This window comes from Phaethon aethereus (assembly GCF_964289735.1).
Source record: "Phaethon aethereus genome assembly, chromosome: Z".
Classification (NCBI taxonomy): domain Eukaryota; kingdom Metazoa; phylum Chordata; class Aves; order Phaethontiformes; family Phaethontidae; genus Phaethon; species Phaethon aethereus.
The window spans coordinates 44,421,116-44,442,889 of NC_138577.1; the positions used below are offsets into that span (position 1 = coordinate 44,421,116).

General features: G+C 41.3%; 1 protein-coding gene across 12 annotated transcripts in view; it reads left to right on the plus strand.

Annotated features, from left to right (window-relative positions):
* The window catches only part of LOC309415894 (transducin-like enhancer protein 4), a gene marked incomplete at its 5' end in the record, with an annotated part of 101,756 nt that overhangs the window by 14,809 nt on the left and 65,173 nt on the right, over positions 1 to 21,774 (plus strand). For 10 of the 12 annotated variants that reach the window (XM_082013572.1, XM_082013577.1, XM_082013576.1 and 7 more), the window contains one exon: positions 15,991 to 16,053. The exons of the other annotated variants lie outside the window; for them this stretch is intronic. In XM_082013572.1, coding sequence (XP_081869698.1) covers positions 15,991 to 16,053 — 63 coding nt within the window. The remainder of the gene's footprint in view (positions 1 to 15,990; positions 16,054 to 21,774) is intronic. 12 annotated transcript variants of the gene reach the window in all.

Below are 21,774 nucleotides of genomic sequence, written 5' to 3' on the forward strand. Positions count from 1 at the left end.
AAGTATTACAATTCTGTGCCTGTGGCATCCTGGAAATTTCTGGGGAATTGTTTGTTTCCGTCATTTTTTTCGAGAACCACATTTGACTGAGGATGACAACCGTTCTTTTTCTCAGGTTTGATCATGTAGACAGAGATGTAAAGAGCAACAGCACCACAAGATTGTAGAAGAGAGCCCCCATGAGCATACATGCGGGATGTTTTTTTTTCCTGAGGTTTGAAATTTCTGCTTAAAGATGAGTTTTCAAACATGTGTACAAGATGCTTTTCAAACTATCATAAGCAGCCTGGTTACTATTACGCTTTCAAAACTTACCTCTGTAGAAGGACTTAAGACTTTCCTTTGCAGATACAAATGTACAGCTTCTTTGCATTTTTTTTTTTCCAAATATGCCTTCAGCCAAATGGACATAGAGGCCTCACGAATGTGTGAATTGATGGTATTTTGTCCTTTGTTTGGTTGCTATTTACTTAGCTCTGTTTTCTGCCTGGCAGTCATGTGTGTATTTCTTCTAAAGCATTGATTTTTAACAAGTCTTTTTGTGTGGGTGAGAAGAATCCTGGGATAATCTTAGTTTACACATTTTTCAAAGAAAAATGCCACTGTGAGTATACACTGTATTAAGGGTCATGAGGTTTGTTTAAGCCTGTGACAGAACCTGGAGAGCCTGAAAATCTGTAGACACAGGAAATACCTCTCCGTATTAACGTGAAGCAAAGCAGAGCGCTCCTGGGTGGATGAGATGCAGCCGCCAGGGTCTGGGGCTTGGGGGGATCCAGGTGCAAGTTTCTGGACTAGTGAAGGGCTTCCTGTGAGACTTCGGGCAAGCTGCTTTGACCGCTGTCTGCAGCGAGACAGGAATGATGCTGCGGGCTCTTTTGCAGCACTGGGCTGCAGGCCCAGCTGAATGAGGGCAGAACGGTGCTTGCGGTCTCTGGGGCGAGTCCAGTGGTTCGGTATGGAGCTGGGGAAATACAGTACGTACAGAGGATAGCTCATAGGGAAGTGCTGGGGTCACAGGTGTGTCTTAAATCTCTCACTGCTTGAAGGCTGAGACACCAAGGTTGGTGTTGCCATGACATGCTGCCTTAATCTGAGAATCACTTTTTGAAGAGTGACACCTAAACTTTATTTTTAAGTGTACACATAGTGCAGATTTGTCTTAATCAGAACATGAACAAAAAGCTGGGGAAGGCAACACTCTTGGTTCATCTCAGTTCATCTCCTTTTCTGTCTACTAGCAACATCCACATTTCTTCCCTCCCAGGAGGATGACCCAGATACCCAGTAGAGAGGTGTCTGGTTTGCATGAGATCCTTAATGGTTTAGTAGAGCTGAAAGAGGAGACATGCATGCTACGCTGTTATCCTGGAAAGACTCAAGCCAGCTGGAAGGAGTTGTACTGTGTTCCAGTCCCTGCCCCAAACCCATTTACATGTTTTAGCCCATGGTTATTTTTCATGTACATCGGCTCTGACCAGGGGCAGGAAAAGGGACTTTCCTTCTCCAGTGAAAGAATAAGGAGTGTATCCTTCCCAGAGATCACAGAAGCCTGTTAGACAGGGTGTTCTCCTAGGAGGTGGGAAGGAGAAGTAAAGAAAGAATGAAAGTCATGTATATAATCCGCTGATTAAACTCTTTAACCACTAAGCTGTTACACAGAAGTCCATCTGTTCTCCACCTTTTTTTTTTTTTTTTTTTTTTTTTTTTTTTTTTTTTTATGTGCTGCTGTGTTTTATATGGGAGTAATTCTGGCAGTTGTTCTCAGCTCCCTGAGAGACATGGATGGGGAAGTGTTGCCCTGGGGGAGTTGCAGGGCTTAGCTGTGAGCTGGAGGCCAAAGAGCTTGGTCTTGTCGATCCAAAGATTCTTCTGAATGTGTCTGGGAAGGGGACTGAACAGGGTTAATGGGGAGCTTCAGTGCTGCAGGTAGAGATACCTATACACTTCTGGCAACTTCAGCACTGCGTCATTTGTGAGTGGGGAGGCAAGGGGGTGAAAACTGTAGTGGGAGATTTTAGTGCCTAAATTCTTATGGTGTTCCAACCTTTATATATGATGTGCCTTCTTTTTAAGATGCAAAGGTACATTCATGTATCTATAGGTGTGGGTACGTGCCCCCCTTGTGCTTAGGAATTCTTGAAAATCTTCTTGAGCATTTGTCTGTTGCTGACGTTCTGCCTGAATTACCTGTCTAGTCTGCTTAGGCATTTTTAAAAATTCCACTACGTATATTCTGGAGACTTACGTGTGGCTTTCACTGCCTCAGTTCTCTGTCTGAGAAGTGGAAGTAATACTATTTCCTGAAGCATAACCCTTGCCGCAGAGTTTTTGGAGATCAACATGTGAAGAAATGGGAGGTGAGATATTATTATATGGGAGTCACTTAGCAGTGGCTGTGTTTCTAGATTTTAAGATGCTTGGGGCAAGATGCTTTTTCCCAAGATAGTTTTGTCCTCATTTTGCCTCCCATGTGAATTCTGCTGTCTTTTCCATCCCAGCTGCAATTAGCATGCTCCAGTGATGTATCTTTCAGCAGTAATGCAGTCAACGCTTTGATTTGTATTAAGGAAGTTGGCCCTTGGTAGTCTTATTTTCTCAGCCTTGGTTCTCCATCTGCAATATGGGATAATACTACTTTTTTACCTGTGTGTGATTTTTTGGGGAAAAGCAAAACAAACTTTCTTACCTTGTGGTAGCATATCCTTGCCTTCTTCCTGCACACCCAAACCTTGGCAAATGCCAGAAGTGGGGCTTGTTGCTGTGTGTGCAGGGGTTGCAAGCACAGTGGGATCTTGATTCTCTGGTACAAGCAGTTATATTGTACAGTTAGGGAAAGTAAAGGGTTTGTTAAATGTTTCTGTGCCTCCTGGTTCTATGCAGAATTAGTCTGAGGTAGGCTCTTGCTGTAGATCTCAAGTAGCTAGTTTCCCAGTCTTTTTTTAACTTCATTTGAATTTCTACCTGTCCATTAGCCAGTGAATCTATAGAAGGCTCTTTCTTGATTTATTTGTTGCAAAGGTTGAAGTAAGATAATGACAAAGCGAACTGTCAAAACATCTGGCACACTAGCTTAGTAGTCAATAGTGAGGATCACAGCTTTGGTTAAGTCTTCACTCTTCAGCATGTGAATACCCTACACGTGTGAGAAGCTCTAAGTGTAGTTACGGGCATAAATGCAAATTGGACTTTGGAAAAGAAATACTAGTCTGAGGGCTGTCTTCAGTGTAACATAAGAGGAAGGTTTGATATGCGGTGGTCTCCACTGAAATGCTGCTGTGCACTTTGATGAAGCAGTGGGATTTAGATGGTAAAGTAGGTAACTTTCTCTATCCAAGCATCACTCTGCCGCTACCTTTCTTGGTTACCCTTTTTTTTATCGGTTTACCCGATTTTGGAGTCAGAACAGCTGTGGATTTAGCAAGACTATACTAACTCCAGTGTACAGTCTAGCTTAGTCAGTAGAGCTGGAGAAAGCCTGATTTACAACCATATCAAATGAGCTCTACACAGGTTCAGCGGTGGATATTGAGAGTAATTTTACATTGCTTCGGGCTGCATGGGTGGAAAATGGCATCTATTTTTAAAACTTTGTTTACAGGTACAGAGTTAAGATAAAGTGCTTTTTGGTGCATGCAGATGGGGTTCAAGAGTGTGACTGAAGTACTCAGAGGTGTGCTTTAACCACTGCTGAAGAGACTCGCTCAGGTCCTGCTAACTGAGGAGTTGGCAAGGTGTTACTGTGCTGAGTATTCCTCCAGCTTCTTGGGAAGTTCTGCAGCTAGTTTAAGGCGACTTCAGTTTTGTGTTCAGGAGCTGAAGTTACACCTGTGATGTAAAGTCACTGTATCCCTTGGTGAATGTTAAAAAATAAACTTTTTCTCACTTCTCCTTCCTTTGCGTTCAACAGATTATGTTACAGTAGTGAAGACTGACTTATTTCAATAAAGAAATCAGTCATTTTGAACTGCCTTCCTTTTATATTAAAGGTTAATATTTTCCAACTTGCTCTTTTATCTTCACTGAAGCTCACACAAAGGAAACGCAGTTCGAGCTATCTGCTAGTCATTAAACCTATTTCCCTTCCTCCCAGCCCTGCTTTTTCTGTTGTCTTCGTGAAAAACAGAGCGTGGTTATACACAAACAGGTTTGCAAACAGTCAGTAGGTAGTTCAGTGATTTTAAGGTTTCCTTTTTTGTATTCTGGCAAATTCCTAATGTAAACAGCATAGTGCAACTAAGTCGCTGATTGTCATGGGAAGCTGCTGTTATGAAAAGGAATAATTATAATAGTTTGTGCAAACCAGATTCTCATGAAACAAAATAGATGCAACGTCTGTGTATTTTTGTGGGTAAAAATGTTAGGATTTGAATGAGTGTTTTTCATATAAATGCTTGCCTGAAACCTTTTTGATTAAAAGAGTGGCATAAATATGAAATTAACAAGCCCAGAGACTGCATCTTGGTAAACCATAGAATTACTCCATGGCGAAAAGCCAGAAACCCATTAAAAATAAAAACCAAATGGGCACAGAAATGAGGTTTTGCTGTCTGTCATGCTGTCTGCTATAACTGAAAAAAATACATTGTTTTATGAGTGTTTTTTCATCTGACCACTACCAAGCTAGGATGTCTGCTACTAATGTACACTAGTTTTTATTTATTTATTGCTTTGAATTCACTGTTCAATTGGGTATTGGTGATTTGGTTTACCAGGTGATCTAATAGGTGGCTGTAAAGACTAGTTGAAACTTTCAGATAAACCAGGTCGTAATGCTAACGTGAGAGGTGAAAAGTTTAGGATGTGGTTGATAACAATACGTCTTGGTCGCAACATAGTGGAGGAAGTGAAACGAAGTCAAGTGCCTTCCCATGCCCAGGGAATTACTGGTATCTGTCACAGATGAGCAGCTTGCCAGCAGTGCTGCTGTGTGGTTTGCTGTCTTAACCGTGCTCTTGTTTTCTGACTCCAAGCTTTGGGCGTTCACAAAAAGCCTCAGCTTAGAGATTTTGTGTGTCTGAGGCTGAAGTTTTCTGTGCGCTTCAAGCGGGCAGGAGGGGACATTGATAATGAAAGGGGTGATCCTGCATTTGGGTTAACCCCATGGTAAGCTGGGTCTGGGATGGAGTTTGTGTTTAAAAAAAAAATTAAAAAGGGAGAGGGGGCTGGGTTTTAACTTGGATAAGTTCCTTGCTTGGTTCACCACATACCCACAAAACTGCTAGCACCACACGGGTGGGGTGTGCAGGAATAGCTGGATTAGGGGAGAGCCTCTTCAGTGCCTGTTTTTATGCCAAATTAAAGTGCATGTGAAGCTACAGCGAAAGCCGCCTCTCTGTCTCAAGAGTAGATACGGCATAGCTGGTTGCGCATAATCTGTATTTCTGGCCCAGACATCTTTATACAGGGGTCATGGGTGCAAAATTGGACCAACTTTATGAAGGAATCCTGTTTGATGCCTTTTCTGATAAAAACATGTTTAAGGAGAAATGCATTGATATCGTTATCACATGGTTAATCTGTTTATAGAGTTGATTATTTACCCCTTTTATTTACTTATATTTGGCCTACTTTCCGTGTTCTAGATGTTTTTATTAAAGTCTGTAGGTGCAGTGTGATGAAGGGTGCATTTAACATATGGTGCATCTTGAGCATTTGCCTGAAATTAATGCAGTTCATAGTAGTTCTCCACACAAAGTGTGATCTCACAGGGAGTTACAGCACTGGAAAAGGTTTCATGGAATCTACATTTCCCAACCAGAAAGTTCTCTTCTGCTCCATTCCTCCTGTTCTGCTTTTTATGGCATTTTCTTAAACTTTTTGCTTCTTTAAAAAGTTATTTTAAGTTGAAATCCCTCTTGGATGAAGACTATTTGAAAACTTCAATAATGCTGATGTAATTTAAAGATAAATGCCATTTGGTGTTGTTCGACTCAGAGTCTGTCCTGGTAGGAGTTTTACTGGGGGAATGCCATTCAAATGAATTGAACATCAAGATGTACTTAGTGTATCCAGCTGTCTTGGAAAAGTGAATTTCCTGAACATATTAAGCATGCATGTCTTACAAATGTCTTTGCGTTTTCTTTGCAAATCTGCCTTCTTAGGAAGGTTAAAAAGAGAATCATAAATGGCCTGATTATTTTAAATGTACTTCACTAGTGAAACTACTAGTTGTTAGACATTCACATGTTGAAGGATAAAATTAACCTGTTCTTTCCTTGTCCTCCTTCACTTAGGGGAAAAATAGCAAGAAACCCCAGTTGCAGAAATGATGAAATCTGAAATCTCTTGGGAAGGCAGCATTTTGCTGCATCAAGGATGCCTTCCTGTTGAGCTAGTCATTGCGCCAAGTGTTTTGCTTAAAAAATACGAATATGAATCAGTATCATCTGAGTGGTGGCAAAGACATATGAAATGCTGGAAATTCCAGTTTTAACTTGTTGGATGAATGTCTCCTTGGTACTGTACCTCTTAGTCTTGGGGCAACCTACTCCAGAGAAAAGGAATTGGAATCCTGACTGGCTGTATCATCGTATGTGGCATGGTGTGAGCCCTGAGTGACAAGGCTGGTGATGGTTCATCCTAGCTTGCCCATCCATAGAGTTCTGCAGTATGGAAGTTCACAGCTGGTGGTCCTTCAGTAGAAATGTGGCATTGCCATCTCAAAGCATGAGGAAATCATGAGTCAGCAACTCAAGTTGAAACTTGTGTTTAAATTCAGAGTGAAAGAAAATATGCCCTACTTATACACTCATATTTTAGATAACTTTCACTTGTTGAGTGTTCATTTAAAAAAGAAAAAAGAGCTCTATAGGTGGGAAAGGGAGAAAGATGTCTTACATGTAATCTGATTCTCAGATGATAACTTTATTCCAGAAGCTGGGACTTGATAAAATACCACCAACGAGTATGAAACATTTATTTATCTTCAGAAAGAACTAACAGGTATCATGCTTCCACTTAGTTTAAAAATTGATATAGTAACGTGCCTGATTTCAATATGTGTCATTGCAAGGATCCAAAATTGAAGCTTGATTATAGCATTGCTATAAAATACAGTGCACTGTTCTTTAATCTTTTTTGGAGCGTTGTTGAAATCATGCTTTTATATACTGGCTTAAATGGGGCAGCATTTTTATCTATTATGTCAAATACAAAAATCTTTTACCGTAAGCTATGGAAGTTGCATCTGAGCATTGCTCATTTTCGTTGTACAATGGGAAGTTGCAATGGAAAAGGAGTTAAAATGTTGTTTCCTTTATGCAGACTGCTTTTCCTTGAAATAATACCATTTTTTTTTTCTGGATTTCTTAAGCTAATTTATAGCTATTCACCATATGGTGCGAAATTGTTGGGTAGGAAGAAAAGACGAGGGATTGAAGGCGAAACATGATGAAGTTTTCAAACACTAAGAATTCTTGTAACCAGACCTAACAAATCCACTGATCAGTGTGCTGAGTCCCAGTATGTATCTCTTCTGGAAGCGAACATAACCAAGTGTGCTTATCAATGAATCAGGCAGACTACGGGCTCCACCTTTCATGACCTGCAGGGCTGAGGTGGGTAAGCAAAGGAAACCGGAGGTGGAAGAGAAGAAGTAACCTTGTTGCTGATGCAATCAACCTGGCCTCCAGGTGAATCTGGAAGAAAATAAATTGAGTTCAGCAGTCATGTTGCTTTTCCTGTTTTCATGGGGGACTTCTGATTGCCACTTTTATAAGTTTATTGATCAGCTTTATGCAGTTCATTAAAACCTGGAACAGCACAACACTTGCTTGGAGAAACTAAATTTTCTTCCTTCTTTTTTGTCAGACTGTTACATGTTACCGTTGGTTGCAGTGTTTTCTGCAAGCTTTGAGACCGAACAGTACAACCTTGTAGATGTAACCGGAGGTCTGGCACAAGCTTCACAGTTCTTGGCCGTGACAGCATTATCAGCTTCTCAGTGATTAATGCTTGGAGCATACTGTTCCAGTGTAAGCACCGTAGCCATAATACAGATAGTGGATGTAGGATAATGGGTACCTATAGCTGTTTCTGAGTCTTCCTTTGTGTGTATTTGCAAATAAAAGATAAGCGCTGGTGAGGATCAGAAGTGGACGCTGACAGCTCTGTTTTGTAGAGGGAAAATGATTTTAGTGTTTATTTTGTGGTAACATTTAAAAAGAGCATCAGAAGCCCCTTTCTAAGCATTATAAATGTAAATTTTTAAAGCATGATTTCTTTTAGATTGATCTGCTAGAGGTTTTCAGCTATTCTTGAAGTGGCAGCCCCCTTAGTATTTTTCCAGGGCAGTTAAGGACACCTCAAGTTAAATGCAAGCCCACTGAGAACAGGTTTTGACTATCTCTCACCGTCTTTCTTTAGTTTTTCATGATGTATGTGTTGAAACTACCGATCCGCAGTATTTCTTTCTGACTACTGTTCCTACTACCCCTGAGAAACAGAGTGTGAACTTGTGATGTAAATAAATAGGGGACTTTCTGCATCCAATTAAATTAAAACTACACACTAAAAGCAATGTATACATTTAGTTGTAAGAACAGGCGCAGATATTGCGCCATTTTCAGCAGGCACAGAAGAACTGTGGTCAGACTCTTTGGAGGGATGTGTGAGGGGTGGAACTGAGTAGTAAGGGAGTGGAGATTGTGCGTGTGCTGCTGTGTTTCAGCTGTTGTGGGAAAGATTAAAATGGGAGATTCTGACCTAACTGCACCCAGGAAACAGATGCAGAAAATGGAGCTTGGATGTGAAGCTGCCTCAGTGTGATGCCACAGGTTTATAAGCTTAAAAGTTGTTTTAAACTATGTCAGTTGGTGGAGAGTGGTGGAAATTTCTCATGCCTATGTTATGAGGTCATACATCACACCACAAGTATTGCTGTGAAATCCTGAGGATTGCTGGTAAGTGAAGGGATAGTAACTTATAGAGGACTTCAAAGCTCTAGTGATGGAAACAGCATCTCCCATGGCAGCATCCCCTTCCTACTTGTTTCTGTCTGCTTTTTCAGCAAGTGTTTCCTGCTGCCTTCAAGGAAGGGAAATTGAAGCCAGCCTCTTGCCATTTCAAGTTCCACTTGCAGCCTTGTTTTCTGGACGCACTGTGGATGCTGGTGGCAGGGCAGGGCGGGATGCAGCTTGGTGGCAGCCTGAGCAACTGAAGGACTATGGGGATCTCCAGGCTGTGCCTTTCTATTCCCCTACTTCCTGGTAGAAGTCGATAGTAACAAAAAACATTGACTTCCTTGATGTGGCAGGCTTGAAGCATGTTTGTATGTCACCTTACTTGACTTGCTTTTTATTGTCTTAATCATGAATGATTCAATATGTATCTTCTCTTGCTCAGTTGAGCTCCACATGGTTCTTGAGACATTAAATAAAAGCCATGTCTCACCAGATCACTTCAGCAGCCCACGCATCGGGATGTACATTAGAAAATTGATTTTTAAAATTTTGTCGCTCCGATTTATTGCTTATGTTGCTGTCTGCAGTATTTTGTGCAAAATAAGCACCTAAATAAACTTACAAAGGGTAAGTATCAAGTTTACAGTACTTCATGAGCTTAGCTGGGATGTTTGTAAAAAAGGTTGATAGGAATGTGAGGTGGTGAATGTAATTGTGATTATTTGGCCAAGTCCAGTGGTCCCACTTCTGTTCAACTCATGCAGGCATCGCTCAAATCTCCTTAACTTGACAAACTGGCTTAGTGAAGAGGAAGTTTTCTGTTCAGTATCGTTCTCACCAGGGAACTTTTCCATCCACTTTTGTTGACTAGAAGACTAGACTCCTTGTGGTTCAGTTTCCAAACACCATTCCTTTAGGGCTGAAGAGAAATTTTATGTTCAGGGCTTGCAGTATTTCTTCCAGTTCTGTAGAACTGGAGTAAGCACTTTCAGACAACAGTCTGTGATTAAAACAAAACACATTCTTCTTTATGAAAGAAGAGTTAATTTTCTGTGAAATACTAAGATTAGCTTTTTTGCTTGCTTTATTCAGAATTGTGATATGTCTCATACAGTGTAATAATGTCTTTTGTTCTCACTAATTTGTGAAATGCTTGTTTAGATATTATGGGTGTGTGCATGTGTTCTTGGTAAGCACTTAATAAACTAGATTGATCTTTTTGGCAAAAGCTGCATTGTGTAGAACAAATTAAACCTGAAATAACAGTTGTTTCAGATTATTTTTCTGAAAGTGTAATTGCATATATTCTTTTTCCTACTGGCTGCTGAAATAGGTTTCCCAATAGTGTTTTATTATTCTGTTTTATTTCAACAATACATATATAGTAGTTTTGTTTCCATTCCACTGACAGACCTACAGCTTCCAGTGGTAATTCTTTACCAGCAATTTTTTATAATTGTAATAACTATGGAACTTTGTGAAATATAGTCGAAATATTTTCCTGAAGTTTATATACTCTAAATAAAATCCCAATTCTCTTTTTTCCCTCCACCAAAAAAGAATGCAAATGGAAATTTTTAAGCAACAAATTGATTCTGAACTCCCTATGTATTAGAACATTTCTGAGTATTTTAAAATATGTGGAGTTTATATGACTCTTGCTTCTCTTTTAGTCCCCATCTGTGCTAAGAATTCGGACATATGCTAAAATACTTATCAAGGCACTTAAACATATTCCCATATTTTACCATGTGCTTATGTCCTATTTTAGCTGTGTGTGGCAAGGGTAAATGGAATTAAACCCCTACATTGCCATCCTCAAAGGGATTTAGAAGGCTAATGGTCCATCACACGCTCCTCTCTGTGTACAGCTGGTAGCTGCTGGGCTGTGGTTGTACCCCAAGGACCAACTTTGCTGAGCCCTCTTCTGGACTGGTTTACCTACCTGAGATGTAGCCTTGCCCACGGGCTTATCTTCTGAACATTTCTCAGAATGCTTCATAGGCACTGTTGAACATAAAGGTCAGGTTTCTTGGCATATTTAGGCAATTAAGTACCATTTAATCATCGGCTTTGGTCAAAAAGATTTTGTTGGCTGAATTGGGGACGTAAGCCGTTGCTCTTGTGTGGTATCCCTGCAGTAATGCTGAGGGACTGTTAACCGATAGGGGTCTTCATTCCTTTACTTGGATCAGATTCTGGCACAGCGCTTTTACTATCGTCTCTTTATACACATAACAAAATGAAAAAATTATTAGCATTGTAGTTAATAAACATTTAATCTTCCTCTCTCTTCTAAAAAAAGATGCCACCTAAGTGGCTATGAAAAGAGCTCAAAACTGTTAAAATAGTGTCTTTTGTAGGTGTCTCCCAAAGGGTGCAAACAATACAAGCTTGCATTAGATAAGTAAAAAGATGATTCCAGCCTGAGCCTTCCCTGCCTGCCTCTCTTTCATCTTTTCTGGTTCCATGCTGGTGTGTGTTTATGCAAAACCAAACATCTTTTGTGTTTAGGGAAAGGAGTAATGGAAGTGTCGGTGTCTGTTAACATATTTGACAAACTGTGGCAGCAAAAGCTATCCTTTTTATATTTTGGCATGAACAATCGCCCTTTTATTGGGCCATTAATGCTATTTCAGAGCATCACGCTGTATCCACAGGCAATAATTTAGCAGCTGTTTATCAGGAGCTTTCATAAAGCTTTGAATAGTATTATAACATTCAGTAACCCTAACAACAGCATTTCAGAATCTGTGCCGGTTTAAATGGGATATCCGTGAATGTAGTTGTTCGGGGATGCGTGACCCACATAACCTATAAATTTGATTGGAAGTTACAGTGCTGGCATAGGCTGATGGATAGCAGATTAGAGCCCTGATTAACCATGTGATTCACAGGCTGGGAATATATTGTCCTAAGAAAGATTCATCAGATGCAATCAGAATTTCAAGTGGTCAGATGAAATTCAAATGCGCTGCGTGCTCCCTGCCCGTCCCTCCCTCCTCCCCATGCTTTTCTTCTTAGGTTGCCCTCTGTTATTTATTTATTTATTTATTTATTTTATTTCCAGAACTGAAAACTACTTCTTTGATGAATCTGCTCCTCACCCTAAAGCTGTCTGTCTGTTATTCATCAGAAAGCAGGTCGCAGTTCAGTGAGCAGAAGAAAAGATTTTAATAGAAGCTGTGCCAAGGGCTGTAATGCATCATTTTAGGGCCCTAATTACATTACAATGACAAATATCAATGGTGACAACAGCAATAACCTACATCCTTTAATGGCTATGCTGGAAAAGGAGTTTGGGCGCTGCGCCATCAGATTAGACTTGGTTTCAAAACACAGGCCATTAGAAGTGTGTGTGTCCACAGTATTATTGGCCGATAACTGAAGCCCAGTGGAAAGGTCTGTAAATAAATGATGCCTCTCTAAAGCCTGGTCCCATGGGACAAAGGAGGCAAAATTAGATGACCGTGGAAGCGGCCGTGTTTCCGAGGCAACTTTGGCTTTCCATGTGAGGAATTGGCTGCCTGATTTTATGAAATCATACTTCTTCCTTCTCCTGCCAATTAGGTTGATCATGAAAAACCCATTGGCCTGACATAAGAGAATAGAGAAGATCCTAAACTGGCTTTTAAACATAGCATTTTAAAAATCTATGTGAGCATAGAAATGTGAAACGGACTTGTGTTTTACTTTGTGTCTGACTTCGTACCTTAACGCAAAGAAGGATATGTTTCCAGGCCCCCTCCAATAGCAGCAGGAATAGGTTTACCAAGATCCTAACCTACATCATCAGTACCTACCCCTTCAAGTTTTAGGGCGTCATCGCAAGAAACCCTCTCAAGCTAGCTTCAGGTGTCTAACTGCTCCTCTTCTATGTTTTGTAGTGAACAGTCAAGCTTGTTGCTGTGGTATTATCCCATAAAATTAATTGCAGATGCAGTTGCAGTGTCAAGGCAGAGGGTACTTTGTATGTACTACAGGGCAATGTCTGGTTTAATATTTTTTTGGGTACGGAATGTGTAATGTCCTTCCTGTCATTTCTGCATGTACACGGTATTTTCCTTCATGCCTTCTCGCTGCCTGTGGTCTCCAAAGGTAGGCAGTCTGTGTCTCAGTCATGCCATGCCTCTGTGGTTCGCTGCTGCTTGGTTGGGCTGTTTCCTTGCCGCCCAAATCTTGAGGGTGATAAAACATGACTGTACACACAACCACGCAACTGGGGATGCTCATTGTTAGGGGGGAGTGAAGACCGTTTTAATAAAGAAATACCATAAACATTTGCTTCAGCATAGCAGGGGCTTCTCAGCTTTGTTGTCACTGGCCCAGCGGTCCCCTTGCCTACCTGAGAAATGCTGCTGGGGAATGTATCGGCATCTCTTGAAGCCATTAGTGAGCTCTTTCTCTTCTCCGCAGGCTGAGCTGGGTGCTGTCTCTATCAGCTCACTTCCTTGCGTGCATACAGCATGACTGTTCTGCACTCCAGTGGGATTGATATCAAGAGGTTTATTACGGTTGTGTAACCATTCATATACAGTCACCTGTTTTCAGTTACTTGCAGCTTTTTGGAAGGCGCTTTTTAGCTTAACGTTTCCCAGGCTCAGAATCTGCCGGAGGTGAATTTTTGTATAAATACTGAGCAAATAGGTTTCAACCACTCTTTGGCCAGAAGAGCAGTGGAAGAGAGACATACTTCCTCTGTTGGGGGGCAGTGAGGAAAGTGATCAAAAGAAAAACAACATAGCTGAAAAAGCTTGAAATAGCTGGGGCTGGGTACCTTAATTGAGAAGAAATGCCTCAAAGTGAGTTGAATAAAATTATTTTTCTTCACTAAGCTATATTCTAGCTGAACTAGAACTTACAGGTTTGATGGAGAGGTTGGTGAAGTTTTACAGCCTGCGTTACTTGGGAGGTCAGATAAGATGATTTTAACAGTTCCTTCTGGCCTTAAAATTTATGAGTCTGCAAGCCTTTTAAAATCACAGGCTGAGCTCCTGCCATGGCATTTCAAGCCAGTTTGATTCTCAGTTCCTAAGCAGTGCAGTAGAGGCATCCAGCTAATGCAGCTGTGGTGGAGGAGTGATCTTCCGCTGAGCGCAGCCAAGGCAAAGGCTCCCCGCAGGAGCTGCGCGGCAGGTGGGTAAGGTTGCAACAGGCATTCTCAAGATGGGTAGGAGGAATTGTTTTGGAGTGAGGAAAGCATCACATGCCTTTTTTTACTTAAGGCACATATGTGTGTTACATGGCAGGTCAGAGGGGCTTCAGCTCAAGTCAGGGTGTGGCACTTCGAGGCTTTTCCATATGAAGAGAAAACTTCGGAGAGTAGGACGGGTAGTGTTCGGTTTTAAAGCACTCAGGAGATCCCTTTAAAAAAAAAAACAAACACAACAGCAGCGTGGCTGGGACCCAAAATTTGGATATGGCTAAATTAGCGGTGCTTGAACCACTACAGCACAGGTACTTTGGAGCTGTGTGTTACATTACAGTCTACAATTCCTTAATCAGATATTGTTTCTCAAGTAATGCCATCTTGGATCGTACAGCTTCTCTGGCTGAAGCTTAGATGCGCACATCTTGTCGCTCCCTATACTGCTCTATGTAACAAGCAGTTCATAAATCTCTGTGTCAACTAGTATAGTGAACACTGTCTATTTAAAGGGCTATTTAAGTTTTACATTGTGGGATATCTGATATTATGGGCACATACGGACCTTTGAAATTAGCAGGTAATTTAGCTTTGTGGTGAACAGAACATATTCTCAAGTGTCCTTTAAGGTACCTATACTGCTGAATAAACAGAAAAGGTGTAGCAGGTGAACATAAAAAATGTGTTAAGATGTATAACTTTAACAATATGAGGACTTGCATAAACAGTGATGACCAGTGAGAAGATACTGGGGCAGTGTAACATAGAAATTACTGTATAAATAACGAGAGGAGTTTAGATGGATTTCAGAGAAATGAAGAAATTGTATTGCAAGGTAGCGTGTGTTAACTCAAGTGTATCACAGTATGCACAAGGGGGCAGAGTTAGTTTCATGTGTACCCTTACCTCTGACATACCACGTCTTCTGGTTACGTAGCCGTGTAACTGTACAGTTCCCTGAACCCAGCTTTATTTTATAGGTCGTTCTGACTTTTTTACTGCTAGTGCTGAGCCTTTCTGTTCTATAGGTTCTTTTCAGTTTGAAAGACAGCATAGCAAAAAGGCTGGAAGGGTTGCTGTTAAAAGCAGGAAGCCTAAATTGCACAAGATTATATGTCTTCGTCACATGGCTAGTGACTTTGCAAGAGGAAGAGCATTCTGTCCTACTGTCTGATGAGGAACTGACCCTGATTACAATTTATTATAAAAAGGTTATGATTTATTGTGAGAAAGTCTATGTGGCTTTAAATATTCTGTTTCTGGAGCTGTAATTCTTGTGTTACCTCTCCAAATCTCCTTCGCCTCTGTTGAGGTTTGCAGATCAAATGCACAGAATAAGAATTGATCTCCAGTATGTAAATAAACCAGTGTATATTATTCATTTCTGATCACAATTGCAACATGAAAGTAACTACTAATAACCTCGGGCTTGATAACAGCATAAATGTGATACCTATGACAATCATTTTGTCAGTGACGTATATTGTGTTGCTAATGTTCTCGTGATACGCAGTATTAGTATAGAAGTAATTGGCTTGTTTGTTCCCTTTGCTTACAGTGGCGTTGTTGTAATTTGAAATGATCCTTCTTTTTGCCTCTTAGGGGAGAGTTTAGTTCAATACACGGTATTTTGTTTCTCTTTTATGTTACATGTCCTGAAGATTTTTTTGTTAAATGCCTTTGATTGCATAATCAGAAACAAACTTTCTTTGTGCCAGTTCTAAACTGTGTTTATTAAGGAAAACTTTTTAGCCAGAAATGGTTAACTTCCTAGATATTGTTGAATTGATGTCCAAATACTTTTGTTACTTTGATAATCTGTCCTGTCCAGAGAATGACAGGAGTTGAAAACAAACAAACAGATGTATCCTCTGTGTTTGTGGGTGACCATCGCAGCTGGGAATTTACATAATTGAACTTCTTTCTTCTTGTCACTTGCAGGCAGAAATTGTCAAGAGGCTGAACGCTATATGTGCACAAGTCATTCCCTTCCTGTCCCAAGAGGTAGGTAGTCGTTTGTACTGGTGCTGAGGTAAACGATTGCCTCATCGTATTGCAAAAGTGGGACTTCATGTTGAGACACTTTCTTTATGAATCTCTTGGTGCTTGTAGATGACTTTCCACTGTACTGTTACCACTGTAACTTCATTATCTTCTGAAGTCCGTTATAATATCATTTAAACATATTTATGAAGTTGAACATGTTGTAACGTGCCAATTTTTGTTGTTTAAATATTTTGCTCCCATGTACAATACAGTTTTTCTTGCAGTTATGACTTTGTTGGTCTAAAATCAGAGGATAGCTTGCAAAAATGCTAGAAAGGCATGATTTGTGCTACATTCTTGGCAACAGGCATTAAAGTTCAGTGGAAACTTCTATTTTGGTATACCAACTAGTGATGTTCAACAGAGTAGATGTGCAAATGCAGCTTTTTTCCTGCCTTTTTTCTCTGCATTCCAAACTACTTATTACCTTAAATCCTTTTATGTTTTCTGTGTATTTGGGGAATGTAGACAGAAGATTGAAACTCGCTGTGAGCTAATTTCTCTAAGCACTAATTTTCTCCAAATTATGATTTGCTGGTATTATCTGGAGTGCATTGTAGATACTTCGAGGGGCACTGGGATTTGGGGGAGTTGGTGGGAGCAAGTGAGGGAGCCTTGGAGCCACAGGCATGTGTGAAGTAAAATGCTGGTGTAGTTCATGAAAGGAGACCTCGGGTGCATGATGGCTTCTCCTGCCCACCCTGCTGGAGGAAAGGGGCTGGAGAGTGGTGTCTGCTGTCACCGGCTGGCATGCATCCCTTCAACACACGTATTCATTTCAGTAAAATCGGTAGCTGAGAAGTCAAAGCTGGAAGGTGTATTTTTGTGCATTGCATCTGTGAAACATCGTGCCTGAGAACATGTTGCGACTCTTTTCTCCCACCTTTTCAGTTGTTCCATAAAGTGCCATTGCTTTTCAAGGGAGCTACTCATTCTGCTGCAAACAAGAAGCTGTGTGCTCGATATTAGCATTCAGCTAATGCGCTGCATGTGTGCACGTGCGCGTGCATGTGTGTGTGTTTGAAATGAGACTAATGCTATCAAAACTAGAGCCTGACAATGTTCATGAGCGCTGCTGTACTCTCTGCTTATAAAGATGGATTTGTGGAAACTAAATGACGTGTAATGATCTAGTTGCATCGCTGGGGGACTAGAATTCAAGTCCTGCGTGGATCGAAAACAAGTAGCTGTTGATTTTGTGCTTTGACTGCTACGGAATCTCTGTACATCCAGTTACGGGTTTTTATTTGCTCTGCAGGAATAGCACAGCATCTAAAAATGAGGTGTAAAGCTGATTCATACTTATGCTAAAGTGAGCACTAAAATTACAAGATTTTGAAACAAAGGCAGGGGTGACTACTTGGCAGGCAAATCTGTGATCTTGGCAAAAACATGGGATTGGCATTTCCATGACAGAGACATCTTCTCTAGAGTATGTGATACCGCATTCAGAAACGTCGTACCAGTATACTGCTGCTGGTACCGGTACTGCTATTTTCATCTGAAACACTAAACAAAACGTTATTACCATATACAAGTAAGTCACACTGTTCTGCTTCCACAAACCCAGCCCCTGTGCTTGCTTGGAGTAGGTGTTTCTTGCCAATTGGGCAAGCAAAGGGATTACATGGGCTTAGAATACGTTTGAGGAAAGATGGGTTTGATTGACAGTGACTGACAGATTCTGGCCTTTGATTTTGGAAACCCTAGCCTCCACCCCCTCTATATGCTTATGTGGAATTGAAGGAAAAAAAAAAAAAGGGCTAAAAAAGTGCTGTAGGTTTTTGAGCTTTGATGTTAGTGGCATCCCACTCAGGTGAGCGCAGGCTCTCTCTTTTTTCTCTGCTCCATATGCATCGTGCTTTCCTGTCCTTGGAGCTAAATCACTCGAGTCATTCTCCTGAAAGCTGGTACTAATGCATTTTAAGTCCCTGCCTTAGAGAGAGGAGGCACTGTGAAGGTTGCACATCGTACTTCCTTCTTTTCTTCCATTGAGGAGAATCTCCCGTGTGGTGCTCACACGCAGTAACTTGGGAACTGAGACAAGCTACGCATGGAGGGCAATTTTAAAGTAATTCTTGACTTAGCCATTGCACTAGCTTGTCAGTAATACACCCGTCATAAGAACTATGTAGGTAGACAACTGAGATGATCCAGACTGTAAATTTAGAAAATGATGTTGTCCCACTTCTGTCATGGGTACAGTTAACCACCCAGTGAGCGCACCAGCACCAGTGTGCTTAATGACTGCTGTTTATTTCGTTAGGCTTTAGATCAGAGCTTTGAGTTAAGTTGTTTTAGATCTGAAAACGGGCTCTCTTATGGCCTCTGTGCTAGTAAGCCTCTGCTTTTTAAATCTATGGCCCATAAAGTTTCCTTTACCTTTTCGCACATCTCATTTACCAAGTCTTAAGAGTTCCTCCTCTGTGCATGTTGCATGTTGTCAAAGCTCTTTGGGCTACAGAGGAGATAGAGAGGTCAAAAAAAAGTTCACAAGTTCAGCGTTTTTACCTGCATGGACAAAGTCAAAAGGGAGCCCTTCGGAAAAGCCAGTGTACACATTTGTCTTGTGTGGAGGCAGGTGTGCTTTTTAGTTCACTGAGCAAGGGGGGGGCGGACTAGACAACAGAGGGGTATTGAAAGGGGAAGCACAAAAAAACTTTTCACAAAAAAAAGCCGCTGATTGTGATAGTTTTCATATTGGGGCTAGGAAAATCTTGGTAATCATTTGACCTCTGTTAGTAGAAACACTTATTTAAATCTGTTTAGATTGGCATGTGCTGATGAGACAAAAGAGAACTGATCTCCAGATTTGAGTATTCTGCTAGTCTTGGTTTCTATCGAATTTGTGTCTTTAAAAAGTGTGTGTGGTAATGGAAGCCTCTTTATTTCATCATCTAGATTAATAGAGAATTGAATTGCAGTGTGCTTTTGCTGTTTATGCATTTTGCATACAGTCTAATTGTGGAATAGTGGCTGAAAAATGTGATCAGGCTCCTTTGTATTGTGCCTGAGGGAAAAATGAACAAAACGCAGTGGTTACATGCACTGATGGCAACATTATTGCCTCATAATAGCACCAGGTTAACTTGTCTTATTGCTTGTTAACTTTGTAAGGAATCAATGGCTTGCGATAACTCACTTCGAAGTAAGAAATCATGACCAAAATCACTAGAGATCTCGTGAAAAGGATGGAATATACATCACCCTGCTGCGTACCAGTGCATGCTTAGTTTCAGGGGGCAATCCAGTAAAGTATTCAGGAAGTTCTCTAGGCTTCAGTCAGTTTTACTGTGCTGTACATCATCTAAACATATGTTGAAAGTAAAGTTCTTAACCTGCCTAAATACACAGTCAAGTGGTGCCTTGTTTTTAGGTTGATGCTGGCTTAGGCAGACTGAAAAACAGCACCAAGAAATACGAGCTTCCCATTTTGATAGAAAAGAGTCACTTTGTGGTTGAAGCCTGAGATGGATCTCAAGGGTGATATGTGCTCAGTTTCTGCTGCGCTTGCAGGCTTCCTGTGTTGCAACAGTCATTTTCCACCTCCCTGTGATGTTGTGAGATACCAGTGTGCTCAAAGTAGTTCCTATTGCATGAGGTGAAGGGGCTGCCTGCAAGGTTGTAGGTAAATGCTTGGAGGTTGCTAGCACTCAGTTACCTTAGTTTTGATCTGGTGCAGCTGGTGATCGGTAGCTTGATGTTCAAATTGAATGATCCAGCCAGAGAGATGCAATTCATTTTGGGTCTGAAGCCACAGATCATGCCTCTGCTAATTTACACTTCTTCTGACCTGAATTTACAGCTGCAGCACAATGTGGTATTTGCACAACCCTGCGGCTTTCAAGTTGGGGCCGGTTTCTGTCTGGTCAGTGTGGGGTGTGTGGCTGGCTGCAACATGTGGCTATCATTGTGGGACCCTGTGGGCTATCGAGTGCTGAACGACCTCATGTGCTGGATAGTGGTATTTGTTCAGTGTGGCTGGAGGTACTCATATATCACGGTTACCTTCTTTTGAGTAAATATTGACTAAGTTTATATTCATGAGACTCAGGCTGACTGATTTACAGCTAACGATGTAGTTGTGGCAATGTGGAGCTCAGCACAACCTGCAAAAGCTGCTTGGGAAGCCAGACAAATGTTCACAGTACTGTCCCCTGTCAGCTTCCATAGAGGCATTGCACAGGTTGGAGGAAGCTGTAATAAACTTTTTCGGAAGGCACTCTTTCTGTTCCAGCTGCCAGTGAACTAGCTAGTAACAAACTAGAAGGATTGTTCTTTAATGGGCATCTTCAGTTCCCTGTCCACAATAAGGTGGTTAAATATACTTAGAAGTAAAATAAAATGCCAAGCAGTGGCATGCATACATGCAAACAAACGTATGAAAAGGAAATGCTGCATGCAGTCTTTTCCTTTCAAACACCTTAATATTAGTTGATGGTTTTCCTTTTACAGGATAGATGTGCGCCATGATGTGCTTGCTCTTCTCTTTACATGCATTCCGTAGAGGTGCTTCTAAAGTTCAATAAATTTGGACGAAGAATGTGAGATCCGTTATATAGAAGCAGAGCAGGAGTCTGTACATGCTGTTCAAAAAGGAAGTAGTTGTTGGTCTGAGGTGTGAGAGGCAGAGAAGACAAAATTGTTTTCTTCCATCTTAGATTTGCCCCAGAAACAGTAGATACAAGGAAGCTGTCAGGTATCTATAATCCTTCTACCAAGGAAAGCATCTTATTAGCAACTTATGCATAGATTGCTAATAATGTTCTTACCTTTTAATGAAGTGGTTATTATATCACGTCTGAGTTACGGTGGCTGGATGGAGTGACCCTGCTGGTCCCTTTTAGTTTTCTAAGTGTGTGCTGTACTCCACGGTAAACGTGTATTTGCTCTCCAGTCCTCGCTAGTGTAAAACACGAGTCCTTGTCTCATTACGCCATCTCTAGATGGAGCTTCTCAGAACGGCACTGCTGCTGTTCTTCAGCAAGACCTGATCTGTACTCCCTCTAAACAGATAATACAACGGCAATATAATATGAATAAAACATAGCAGAGCCCGCTTGTTTCTGCAAAGTGAGTTGCTCAGTGAGTTTTGCTTTGGATGTTGTTGGCAGTGCTGGAGACAGGCTGGAATTAGGCATTTTTGACACCAGGTCTGTACGTGCGTGCCCAGGGGAATGTTGACCACTTGGTTGCTCTCGGCACGGCTCCCCTGTCACTGGGAGCCACGGGGAGCTCTCACATGGTATAAAAAGCCCAGGTGTTTTCCAGAACGCTGCAACGCCTGCACGGGAGCCAGGGCGAGGTGACGAGGAGGTGTGATGAGGCAACGTGATGGTGAAAAACCCTACATCCTTCTTGTGGTCTCTGTTGTTGCAATCCACCGTGAGACTGAAAGGAGGTGATTTTCCAACACAAGGCAAGTGCAGACACACTGCTCATCACAGAAGGCAAGAAGGGGTGAAGGGAAGAGACAGGGAAGAAGTTAAAAAGGAGAAACGATACTAGTGTCTGCGTGACAGGCCGGGCAGGGCATTGAGTTCATTGCTCGGGCCTGTTAAAGGCAATGCAAAATACTGTTTTCCCGTAACTGAAGAAAATGGGTCTGTCATTTGCTTCTGTGCACAGAGGAAGGCTAGCATTAAATGTGTGCGAAAGCCTCAACCCCGTGTCTATATT